General features: G+C 52.4%; 5 protein-coding genes across 5 annotated transcripts; 2 read left to right on the top strand and 3 right to left on the bottom strand.

The window, feature by feature from the left end:
* Positions 1 to 178: 178 nt before the first annotated feature.
* On the bottom strand, positions 179 to 1,818 carry J4E87_003017 (uncharacterized protein; the record flags this gene model as incomplete). Its single annotated transcript, XM_049374650.1, has 3 exons — positions 179 to 1,567; positions 1,621 to 1,752; positions 1,798 to 1,818. 3 exons carry the CDS (start codon positions 1,816 to 1,818, stop codon positions 179 to 181), a joined length of 1,542 nt encoding a protein of 513 aa, XP_049235641.1.
* Positions 1,819 to 2,781: 963 nt separating this feature from the next.
* Positions 2,782 to 3,645, top strand: J4E87_003016 (uncharacterized protein; the record flags this gene model as incomplete). Its single annotated transcript, XM_049374649.1, has 1 exon — positions 2,782 to 3,645. The coding sequence occupies one exon, from the start codon at positions 2,782 to 2,784 to the stop codon at positions 3,643 to 3,645; it is 864 nt and encodes a 287-aa protein (XP_049235640.1).
* A 1,221-nt stretch (positions 3,646 to 4,866) lies between these two features.
* J4E87_003015 (uncharacterized protein) lies at positions 4,867 to 6,470 on the top strand (the record flags this gene model as incomplete). The annotated part of the gene is made up of 4 exons (XM_049374648.1): positions 4,867 to 5,135; positions 5,201 to 5,574; positions 5,640 to 6,131; positions 6,184 to 6,470. 4 exons carry the CDS (start codon positions 4,867 to 4,869, stop codon positions 6,468 to 6,470), a joined length of 1,422 nt encoding a protein of 473 aa, XP_049235639.1.
* Positions 6,471 to 8,360: 1,890 nt separating this feature from the next.
* Positions 8,361 to 9,391, bottom strand: J4E87_003014 (uncharacterized protein; the record flags this gene model as incomplete). Its single annotated transcript, XM_049374647.1, has 3 exons — positions 8,361 to 8,366; positions 8,415 to 9,103; positions 9,157 to 9,391. 3 exons carry the CDS (start codon positions 9,389 to 9,391, stop codon positions 8,361 to 8,363), a joined length of 930 nt encoding a protein of 309 aa, XP_049235638.1.
* A 1,059-nt stretch (positions 9,392 to 10,450) lies between these two features.
* Positions 10,451 to 11,987, bottom strand: J4E87_003013 (uncharacterized protein; the record flags this gene model as incomplete). The annotated part of the gene is made up of 2 exons (XM_049374646.1): positions 10,451 to 11,786; positions 11,980 to 11,987. 2 exons carry the CDS (start codon positions 11,985 to 11,987, stop codon positions 10,451 to 10,453), a joined length of 1,344 nt encoding a protein of 447 aa, XP_049235637.1.
* Between the last annotated feature and the right edge of the window lie 458 nt (positions 11,988 to 12,445).

Below are 12,445 nucleotides of genomic sequence, written 5' to 3'. Positions count from 1 at the left end.
GGAATTTTCTTCAGCGGGCAAGTGAGCACGCGACCTGCGATCAGCCTAAGCCACGCCAATTCAAAGTCTGAGTAGGTGGTCCAAGACGTGTAATGTATAACATATGCAATTCTTTGAACGATTTTTAACGCGTGTTGAAGCGTTTTCTCATCTCTCTGGTGTCTATGGGTATCTCTCTTCACTGCGCTGTGGTCGTTTCCAACACTTCCAGCGCACCGCCAACCAGGTGCAAGCTTCCAGTCACCAGCACCATGACTTCTGCATCAGCCCCGGCTTCCTTGGCATAGTCTTGCGCCACCTTTCGTGCGGTTACGACTGCCTCTTCGATTGTGCGCAGCACATGCACTTCTGCAGTGCTGTCTATCTCAGACCATGTGTTCGCGAGCGCCTTCTGAACTGCCAGCGTGTCTACGTCCTGCTGATTGGTATTTATCGAAACGAGGTCAGGCTTGTACCCCTCGCTGAATGTTTGGTTGGTCGTAAAGATGACATGAGTGAAAGGAGACTGTGATCCCGAAGTGATGCCGTTCTGTAGGACTGTATACAAGGCTTTGGCCAGCGCATTCGCGTCTCGTGTCTGTTGGTTGAAGATCAATATCCGAGGGACCTTGGATTGAGAGGTAGCAGTGGAAGTCGCCAGTGTTATCTGCTCTGCGAACCATTTGCCAGTGACCTCTATGCTTTCCATAGTGTGGGCTCCGTCGATATGCCATGCGACGTTGGTTTCGCGTCTGATCTCGCATCTACCAGCCCATCGCACTTGTTCCAGACCGCGAATGAACTCAGAGGGGAGCTCAATATGCGGAACAATGGTTGGGTCGGGTACAGAAGTGTGCCCAAGTGCTCGCAGATGCGCCGCTGCGGCAGCTATCGCCACGGACGCGTTGATCTTCTGGAAGGCTGCACCTAGCCCAAGCTTGATCTCGTTGTTCGCTAAAGCTGGATGCACATCAATAGTGTGTAGCTTCGCGCCCTTCGCGGCTGCCCGCTCTTCCAAGACTGTCATAGCTTCCTCCTTTTGGCGCACTGTAAATGCGGTACTGCCTTCCTTAAAGATCCCGGCTTTATGCCACGCTATTTCTGGAAGCGTAGAACCAAGCATCGCTGTATGGTCTATTCCGAGCGTTGTGACGGCTGTGACGGTGGGTTTCGTGAGGATGTTTGTACTGTCGAACTCGCCGCCAATTCCACATTCGATGACAGCCGAGTCCACACCCTCCTTCAGGTATGCGTGTAGCGCCATGAGCGTCAGATAGCGGAAGTATACTGGCTTTGTAGGGACCTCTGCTGGCGCATTCTCCGCCTTTGCCGCTGCTTCCAGCTTGTCCCACACCTCGAAGAAGTATTTCGCGAACTTCTCCTCTGATATCGGTTCATTATCGATCTGTATGCGTTCGCGTACGAATCGTAGATGTGGGGAGGTATAGAGACCGATTTTCGAGGGTGGGGTCTGCGCGTCGCCGGGGTTCGTGTATTGTGACAGGATAGACGAGATGAAAGCGCTTGTAGAGCCTTTGCCTTTGGTGCCGGCGATGTGTATGGGTTTCAGCCGGTCGAATGCTGAGGACTGAACGGTTCGTCAGTCGCGGTCTTCCGGTGGGATCATTGGGAGCCGCACACCTCATATCCAGCTTTGCGACACCATTCAATCATCTCCGGTATCGCTTGCTGGTTCATACCTCGACCAGACTTGCGAATCGCATCCACTATGGAGAAGTTGGACTGAAGCGTGTTCAGTGCCGCAACCGCAGCCTGTGATTATCAGCTCAACCCACATGCGCACTGCTGCTGACGTACCGCATAGTCGCGCTTCTCCATTTTGACAGCGCTGTGGTAAAGACGAACGATTGGTGAACCGCGCAAGAAGCACGTGCGTGTCCGGGCTATGAACATGAGGGCATCTCGAGTGATGCTTGAGAGGCTGTCTGACACTTTTGTTCGTGAGAATACCGCCGATAGCCGATGACGCATCAGCTCGGACCCTCGTTCTGAGATGCCTCAATGGGGCCTGCGATCCCCTGCATATCTCTCTGTACCTTCCTTCACTACTAATTCGTCAATGTTGTCTGCTCAAAGACTGGAATAGACGCCATAAGTTCTGACGCGTCACTTGCGCCAGATTACGACTTTGTCGTGCTGCATGCCGGGCAGTTCTTAACGCGTCAAAATGCCACTTGACGAGCAGTGAACGAAACTCAGTTTTCCAATTGTATGCTTTTGCTCAGAGTCGCCCGCTGCCTTGGTCTCTGGACTTCATCTGCCTTCTGATTCGCAACAGGTAAACACGGTGAAACGCGTCTTGGAAAGCGTGGTTGTACTGTTGACATTAAAGTACATGGTAGCGTGCATCAATTGACCTATTGTAAAATCAGGAAACGATCCTATTGTTCGTCTCAAAGTTACTTCCGAGCACGCTCCACTGGATGCGATGTGATTGTCCGGTTGAAACACAATACCAGGGTTCAGCAAGAGCGATCCGGGCGCCGGAAGTAGTCTAGCTCCGGTGGTCAAAGCTCTCTCACTCGATCCATCCGTGGATCCTCGCCGACAGCCAATCCATTGTTTCGACCACAGTCAGCGCCTTTTATCAAACACTGCGCTTCTTCTTTCTCCTCCTCTTTTCCCATTATCGCGCGGTACGGGAAAACTCATTGATTGACTTCACTACTCGCGTAGCGCATCCGAACACGTTCGCAGCTTCCCAGATTACGCGCCCCTGTCCGTGTCGCGTCGCCCTCACCAACGTCGCTCACCTCCCCTACCACAACCACACGCGCAGCCATGTCGGACTACTCTAAGATGAAGAACGACGAGCTGTCGGCGCTGCTCAAGGAGCGCAAGCTACCTCACACCGGCAAGAAGGCAGAGATGGTCGAGCGCCTGCAAAAAGACGACGAGAAGTCTGGCGACAAGCCTGCCGCTGGCGCTGAAGATGAGATTGACTGGGACGACGAAGCTGATGATGCCGTTGCTGCACCAGCTGCTACCACAGCGACAGAAGAGACCGTCATTCCTAACGCAGAGATTGTCGCAAACGCTGGAGGCGAAGGCCAGCCACCGAACCCGCAAGCCGTACCTAACCAAGTCGCCGACATCGACCCTGCGCAAACCGACGACCTGACCATCGATCCGCCCGCGGAAGGTGCCACTGAAGCCAGCACAGAGCCCAAGCCAGAAGAGAAGAAGGAGCCCACTCCTGATTACACACGGGGTCTTGCTGCCACCAACCTCGACGAAGAGATTGAGAAGCGCAAGAAGCGCGCGTTGAAGTTTGGCACCAAGTTCGAGGACGATGAGGGTCTCAAGAAGCTGGAGCGCGCTAAGAAGTTCGGAGAGGTCGGTCCTCCCAAGGGTCTCGATGAGGCTCTCCCAGAGCGCCGCGAGAAGCGCCAACGAGAGGCAGGTGGTGACGAAGCTGGTAGCAACAAGCGCCGTGAGGGGCGCCGCGATGGCGGACGAGACGGAGGTCGTACTGGAGCTCGTGGAGGACGGAGAGACAACCGCCCTCGTAGCAGGGACAACCGTCCACGCGAGAACACACGCGAGAACAGGACTGGCGGCGGTCCTGGCGGAAGCTGGATGAGCGAGAAGGATAGGGCCGCTGCCGAGGCCAGGAAAGCCAAGTTCGCAAAGCCAACGGCTTGAGCTTGGAGACATGACATCGATTGTTTTCTGGATTTAACTTCCGAGCGGCCGACGAGCGACCTCGAAGACGAACCTTCGATACGGCGCCTAGACTCGGACTCGGTGGAAGAGCTTGGACAGCACCGGCGCACTCCTTGTATAACATATTTTGCGGGCTACATTCTACCAATTTGCCGGACCATCTGCGATTGTCGCTTTTTCAGACACATCATGGATACATCAATTCAAAGCTCATTAATCTTCACCGCCGCCTCACCGTCTTCGCGATCCACTCTTTGCATATACAGCTCCTTGGACTTACATGGCGAGTCTTTAGCACATCTGTCTGCTGCCAGAATCATGAAGTCGGCCGCAAACCTTGTCTACATGGCACAGCTCCTGCCTTCCCGATAGCACAGCTGGCTCAGTGGTCGATGTCGCACGGAAGCCGAGAATTGGTTACCACATATGACGGGTGTTTGGGACAGCTTCGCCCACACACCTGATCGCAAATTTGTGTTCGCAGCACGCCAAACACTTGAACGCTCGCGTTTCGCGTTCGCTGACAGCCACCCACGCATCTGCGGTCCAAGGGCATCTAGACTCACTTGTCCAGTGAACATACATTGCCGTCCCAGAAGAACCGCATATATAGATCAAGTAATTATCAAGCGACCAAGCGTTACTACAAGCTTCGGTTACGAACACACCGACATTGTGGTCCTCTTTGTGATTCTAGTGCCGCTCAACGCCACGAAACCTGCTGCATATTCCCGACCTCGGCATGGGACTTTTATCCCCGCACACCAGCTAACACCGCCAAAGAGGGAAGGAAACGCTTAGCAAGCGTCACCGTTAAATGGCTCCCAGACACTAAGGGTGTTTGTGGGGATATTTAGACGGTCGGGGTCCCCGCGCGTAAATTCCGCGTTTCTGATCTGCATTTGTTGTTTCGCCTCCTCGACTTTCGTTGATGTGTTGCTTGGTTCTCTTGACATCAGAATCAACAATCGGACCGCAGCCTACTCTGACTACTTGTTCTGGAACTTTGGACGTGCTGCATGACTCGGAACACAGAGACCGGAATCGGACAAAGAGTCGGAACAATCGTATGATCGGCATATACCCATGGGAAGAAAATCGGTGACTAAATATTGTGCATCGGCATAGCTAGCGGAGCTTATAAAGGGTCGCCCCGTAGTGTTGAGAATCAAGAGGCTTGACGACACATCTCTTCACTCAATGTCGCAGTCAGATGTTGAAGAGAAACATGTCGTTAGAGACAAAGCAGTCTCGCAAGAAGACATGAGCCGCCCGTCGTCTTCGATCCACAATGACATCCATCAACAAGAGGAAACAGCAAGCAACCACGAGGTAGCAGGAGACAAAGAAGCGCAAATAGACGCAAGATCGACATTCACTGCCGAATCCGCTATTCCTCCACCTCCAGATGGCGGACTCCATGCCTGGCTGAAGGTGTTTGGAGGATTTATGATATACATCAACATCTGGTACGTTAACGCTTGCATCATCTCTACATCTCAGATGAGATGAGCTAACACTACTACTCACCTAGGGGCTTCACCCTAACCTACGGCGCCTTCCAAACCTACTACCGCACCACGCTCCTCACCTCCTCTACCCCCAGCGCTATATCCTGGATTGGCACCGTACAAGCCTGGCTGCTTATTGTCATCGGCACGCTATCCGGGCCCTTATTTGATCTCGGTTATTTCCGCAGCATGCTGCTCGTTGGCAATTTTCTAGTCGTGCTAGGCATCATGATGCTTAGTCTGAGTACGCAGTACTGGCAGGTGTTTCTCAGTCAGGGCGTGTGTATGGGCATGGGAGCTGGCTTGTTATACATACCTAGTTTGGCCATGGTGGGAGTGTGGTTTAGCAAGAAGAGAGCGTTGGCTATGGGTATTGTTATGAGTGGGATTGCTGTTGGTATGTCTTCCTCAGCATCATCTCTTTCCAAATGCAATGCAACACGACTAACAGCACGACCCCAGGAGGCGTAATCTACATAATCATGTTCGACCGCCTTACCAAGACCGCTGGTTTCCCCTGGGCTATCCGCGCTATAGGTTTCGTCGCTTTAGCCGCTGCTCTCCTTTCCATTCCCGCTCTGCTCTCTGGCTCCGCGTGGTTGAAGCATAAGCGAAAGCGTCGTGCGCTCTTCGATAAGTCAGCGCTCCATGACCGTCTCTTCCTCGTCTTCACTGCGTGCTCTTTCAGCACTTTCCTCGGCTACATTGTGCCTTACTTCTACATCCCGACGTATGCGCGCGAACGTCTTGGCAGCTCGGAGAGCACGGCGTTGTATATGCTTGTGTTGGCTATAGCGGGCAGTTTCTTCGGGAGACTGGTCAGTGGCGTCGCAGCGCATTGGGTCGGGGCTATCGTCACATGGGGACTTTGCGCGTTTGCGAGTGGGTTGTTGGCACTGGTTTGGATCAGTATAGAGACTGAGAAGAGCTTTATTGCTTTCAGCATACTGTGGGGTACGTTGCTACTATTACCTCATGTGTCACATTGGACTGACTATGAACTTAGGTTTCTTCTCGGCGGCTCTGGTAACCGTACCGTCTGCGGCCTTTGCAAACATCACACCCGATCTTTCGCGGTTGGGGACCAGGCTAGGCATGAGTTGGAGTGTGTCTAGTATTGCTACGCTTATCGGTGCGCCGATTGCCGGGGCTCTACTCAAGAAGACGGACGGGCGCACCAATTTCATTGGGGTGCAGGTTTGGAGTGGCGCTTGTTTGATGGTGGGGACGGGTTGGTTGGTGGTGCTTTGGGTTGTTACTGTGAAGTCGCAGAAGAAGGGTTGGAGAGTTTAGCACATGGAGGGGATGAGCCTATGATGTCTTTCGAAACTCAAAGAACCCATGTGAAGAAACTTTTTCGACATCTCTATGAGCATTTCATCAATACGGCTCGGTGGTCACCATCTCCGATCATTGTGAATGGGATGGAAGCTGATATCGTAGCTCTCTAGTTCGACTTTGAACCCTCAAATTCGGTAGAGTGTGCTAGTTTTGCTGCTTCGCTCGACAAGCCGTGACGGAAGGAACCGGTGGCTTGCTTCCCAGCTGCTGCACAGGCAGGTTTTGGTTTCGGTACCTAGGTACCATACCGATGACGGCCCGCAATCGGCCCTATATCCTGGCTCGTATCAACGACGGAGTGAACGTCAGCGATGTCGTTGTGTGATGGTTTGCTGATACTATCATGAAGGTGGGACGCTGATGTCTCCCGATCGCGCTTGCATCTCTAACAAGTCCTCACACTCAGTAGGGCTTACTAAAAGCAAAAAGCATATGCGAAAGTGAAGCGTTTAGATCGTCTCCCATTGGGGGCCTGCTTCCTGCCACAAGAGCCCCTCGATCGCGGCTCCACATTTACAGCCCCTGTATCTTAGCCTCTTGGGGTACGACAGCCGGTAGCAGAGCATGATGTTCTCATTCATCATCGCTTCGGATCTAGATGATGTCGCTTAGCCATCCTAACGCTCGTGTTCTGCCGTACACGAGACGCGTGGGTGGCGCGACGCCGTGAAACCCAAGATCCTGCATCACTCCTGCACCGCTACTACTCATTATCCATGTAGCGTGATATCACACCGCTATAGCGTCGGTGCGGAACGGGTCGCTGACCACGATCCCCGCGGCGCGTCGTGCGTTAGTCTTCGTTTCGAGATCTCTTGGGTTCTTCTTCCTCTATCCCAGCCGCTGAAATGAGCTAGCGAGTATCCTTGTATCGCGTGGGGTTGTTGACGTCTCATTACCCTTCTATAGCTGTGCAACGACCCTAGCAAGCGCGTCATCGTGGGTATCACACGAACATGACCTACATGAATGCATGTAATACATCAATAATCATACGACATTTCTCTGGGCAATATCGTTGACCTCACAGCTACCAGGCTGAGGGCGCATCGCCGAGATTTCTCGGCATCGACCATGCTCAAGGAGAAAGTTAAAATCGAAGGTAAAAGCGGCAGTGCTATACCTACTAGATCTTCATTAATTCTTCCAGAACCCCCATATCGCACGTTGGGCACCGAGGAAGTCCGCCCCGCCGTGGCTCGTAACGAAGACGATCTAACGTTCAGCCTGCTTTATGACAGATAAGATTAGGCGACCCGGAGACCCGGACACCTGGTCAACATTACTTGGACGTCAGCCTTCGATACACGAGATCACTGCGGGTGTTCACTCTAAGAAGAGTGGCTTCACATGTGATTTCCCTTACACAGATCTTCTAGAATTCAACCAATCCATATGGACAACGAGCCGATAAAACTTGTCTGGAGTAGGACGGCGTCATGTTGCTTATTTGCGGCTGGTATAGCCCTAGCCAACGCTCGAGCTTGGTCCAGTTTACGTTTGCGGGAATATGTACGACGGCATTAGGATCTGAAACCGAAAGATCTAGCGCCCCTGTAACCCTGCGCCGCGGGGCTCAAGGCTGTCTTGGTACACAGTACTTGAGGCGATACAACCGGTAATGGACATTGCTCCGCTGTCATCCTCACTTCGATGACCCGTTCCCTATAACAAGACCGAACAGTGGGACACTCCACAACAACGCCCTCGCGTGCAAAGCTGTTGTGACAGCATCATATCACTACGCCACACGGCTGCTCCTCGTGGCATGAAGAAGCGCGGATGACCTCCTAAGAGACTATTTGTGTCGCAAAACTGAAGTCATGTTCCATTTCATAGCTATCAATGCTACACTATATTAGAAATTGATTCGTCATATTGACTTCATCAACGTACTCTGTACGACCCGTTCACAACCATGGGTTCAGTTCGTCCAACCACCGTGGTATCAGTATCCATGCGCACGTGCAGCACCATACCCATGTGCTCGCGCCCATTCAGCGTGTTTGCCGCGTGTTGCGCCAACTCCTTCGAGGCAAACTTGGCGGTTGCCACGCCTTTGAACACGCCGGTGCGGCTATCTCTCATGAGTTGGATTTCGATGGCGTATCCGACGGTTTGCAACAGCAGCGCATTGAGATCGTCGGATGTGCATTTGTAGCTGAGGTTACGAACGAAGATGCCGCGCGCTTCAGTCAAGACTGCTCCACCCCGGACATTGACTGGCATTCCGTTCGTGCTAGTCGAGTATACAGGTGGTTGCGGCAACGCATAAGCTGGGTAAACTGGGGCATGGGTATATGCGACTTGCTGGGGGGAATATGTTTGCATCTGCGGGTACATTGCGTACGGGTACCTGGCCTGTGTTGTCATATATGGCCCAGATGCTGCTGTCGTGCTCGCGCGGGCGCCGCCAAGTTGGTTTACTCTTCCGATGTCGATGCCACAACGCCCAGTGGAATGGCCTCCTTCGGGTACTTCAGGGAACAATGTGGAGCAGTTGCAACGCATTAATCGGTAACCGTCACCCTTGCGACTCGTTTCCCACACATGCACCAGCATGCCCTTTGAACGGTAGTAGACTTCTGCGGATGGAGTTAGCGTCGTGTTACCCAAGTTTAGCGACTTCGGTACGCACTGTATACTGCATCGGCATCCTCCCTGTCCTTGAGACGACACCACCCCTGCATCTCCCCTCGTCGTTGACCTTGGCTGGAATATACATCAGCCCATCCCGGCTGCTCTTTGACCACCTTGCGAAGGTGGTCCTTGAATTCTTGCCAGCCAGTCAAATAGGGAGCATAACGTGTTGTCCCAGAGACGACAAGAAGAAAGTCTTCATCTCCGTACTTCTGAGAATCTGTGTAGGACATTGTTGAAATGTGGGTGTTGCGACTGTATCTGGAGATATCCACCTCCAAGGACACGTCAATATGTAATTGAACTAGAATATGATTGATCAGGGCTCATTCAATAGCAAATCGAAGATGGGAGTTGGGATGAGAACGATCGGGGAACTTGAGATTTAGATCGCGTAGGACGAGATCCGTTCTTCTGCTTTTAAACTACCATCAGCCATGATCTCCCGTTCCGGCATCGTAAGAGTAGGGGTCGGATATCCTTGTGATAGTCGGCGAACTACCTATAGGAAGCCTCCCCGTCCCGGTCTGCAGTCAGATCTGGAGCAAGAGATTGATCCTTGAAGCTCAAGCCATGGCGTTGATGCGGCGTTTTGTCTCGTTTCCACCAGATCTCAAGCTAGCGAGATCGCGGTCCTTAAGGTGCAAGGGTGCATGGCACCGCCATCCCGTTAACGGCGCTAGGTGCCGCGTAAAAGCCGCCACTGGCTTGCTGATAGCGTCATCAACTTCATCTTGGAACATGCAACCGTACCTATTGCATTTCCTGGTTGCGTCGCTACGAGGGTCGTGAGGCAGCTGCTGAGGGATCGGATCGACGTGGGGTGTCGCATACTGCCTTTGCCGATCAAAAAGAATTAATACCATACTTCATTCAGTAAATGAGACATGTTAAAGACCCAGTAATCCTGCCAGTCCTGCTGCTGTCGATTATGATCGGTCTTTGCATGCATTTAGTGATAGAGGCGTTGCGGCACGCCTCGGACGTTGCCGCAGCTATGGCTACTTGCATGCTAGATAGCCGTTGCTGGATGAAGTATAGTAAAGGAACGGGTAAGTGATATCAACTAGGATTAACGTCCTTTGAGGCCTAACTGTTACATCGTTTGGGGACAATAAAGCGCCAACTGTGGGTCAAATCTAGTCGAGTCAGCAACATCCTTCCCAACGAAGGGTTAGCACCAGGAACGAGCTGCACGTTGCCATTCTTACTCTAGAAAGCCATGAAGTACGTATGCATGCCCCTGAGTATGCTATATAGCCTCCATCGAGATGGCATTGCATATGGAAGGATCAAGACGAACTCCAGACGATAAGCTTTTGATCGAACCCCCCACTTATCAAGAACTCGGCCTTCCCTTTGTCGTCTGAACCAGGGGAACTAGGCCCTACCATCTGGCCCGCCCAGAGACATCGTAGCTTTGACCCAGGCTCGTGTGCCTCCAATGATGAGATCAACTTTCCACTCTTGGTTTCAATGCCACGAACCACACCATCATCAGAGCTCACGTACACACCAGAGCCATCAGGTCGCCAGACGAGACGCGGCGTGGAGTAAGCGGTTTGTGGCGCAAGAGTGGAGACATTGACTAATATAGCCGCTTCTTCTTTATCTGCAACGAGCAGCTCAGCCCGGGCTTGCGACGCTTGTGTGACGGGTCCATCCGAGTCTAGACTAGTACCTGTATCCGTCACTGAAGAACGAGTAGGAGGAAGCAGAAGCTTCGCGACCAATAGCTTCATATGCGGCGTGCTGGATGTCGCGATCGCCACAAGATGTGGATTTGTAGGGCAGATCTGGATATCGGATGGCGTGAATGCAACCCAGGCATTGGAATGCGGAGCAAGATTCTGCTTGCCGATCAGGGTGAACGTCGGTGACTCTGGGCTAGGTACAGCGTAGAAATGCAGAAAGGTCGAGTCTCTTCGAGCAACTACCAGGACTGGTGTTCCGTCTCCAGGTAAGGTGACGAATAAGGTCGACTCTGGAATGCTGGGTAACGACAAGGTTGCTATTGGGTCTCCTAGTCGCGGCTGGTCGACATTGGGATCAAGCTGGTATAGGACTACTTTGGCATCCCATCCCGCGCTGGCAACTAGCATGGAACCGCCTTCGGAAGACCAGGTGGAAATTTTGACAACATACTTGGAGTGATCTTTACGTTCTTCCAGTATGGCGTTGGCGGCTGCATCGAACAGCGTCAGCTTGCCAGACATCGAAGCTATCAGCAGTCGTCTGGAGTCTACCGGAACAATGTCTAGAGTTGGAGAACCCTGGAAGCTGGAAATCGTCTGGATGCAGTCAAGCGACGATGTGCTCGGATCCATCAGGTGTAATTGACGATCAGCCGTGGTGACGGCAATATACTGTTGTGTTGCTGTCGTTGATGGTAGTAACAGGTCGAGAACGGAAATGCTAAGTATGTTGGATCGACTCGGTAAAGACTCTACAACTTTCGGCTTAGCAGGCGCCTGAACGGTCCATGCTTGCTTTGCATCATCAACCCCAAGCTTCTCAAAGTTGAGGCTTAGGTCGAATGTCTTCTTCTCTTGCAAGATAGACTCGATAGTGATCGGGCTGTCAGCAGCTGAGCCCGTATCCGAAGGCAGGTCGGCTTCCTGAACGAAGCTGTTCAAGGTCTAGGTCAGTGTTAGCACCTTCACATCACCTGGGTAGTGATGACGTAACCTGAGTGTACCCATTCGCTCTCAGATACCGCGCGACAAGTTCTGCTGCAGACGGAAGCATATCGTCAGATTTCTTGCTCACCTACGGCTCGTTTCAAGTGATCGCGCTTGATGGCGAAGCTGATATGTCACACGTAGACATTGTGGCGTATGGTTGTGTGTTGATGAAGGTCGAGCTAGCCTTATCGATAGCGCAGCCGCTAATTCCGCCCCCACACGATCGTGCAGAGGTTTCCGAAGTCTCGACGGGCATCATACATACATCAAGAAAGCACTAATTGATTTGACAAGAAACATGGAGGCAAGTGCTAATGAACGAAATTCCACGACAAGTCTGACTTTCATAGAAAAATACTACCCTTCGTGAGAGACTAACAAAGGAAGTCGTGTCGGCTCAGCAGGCTACAGTCGAAGAGCCGTACAGTATATCAAGCCGTCTTCGGCTTTCAAAAGCGTACCAAGCACTTGGTTATCCAGATCTCGCTGCGGGTGATGCATACAAAGCCCTCATCCTAGTGGATGAAGTACTCGATGAAGGCGAATACCACGACGAAGCCTTGGAGGCAGCACGAACAGACGTTATCTCTGAACGTATGACAG

The sequence above is a fragment of the Alternaria ethzedia genome, assembly GCF_023757985.1.
Source record: "Alternaria ethzedia strain BMP 0044 chromosome Unknown scaffold_5, whole genome shotgun sequence".
Lineage (NCBI taxonomy): Eukaryota > Fungi > Ascomycota > Dothideomycetes > Pleosporales > Pleosporaceae > Alternaria > Alternaria ethzedia.
The sequence above is the reverse complement of the archived record's forward strand: the minus strand, read 5'-3'. Positions and strand labels throughout refer to the sequence as shown.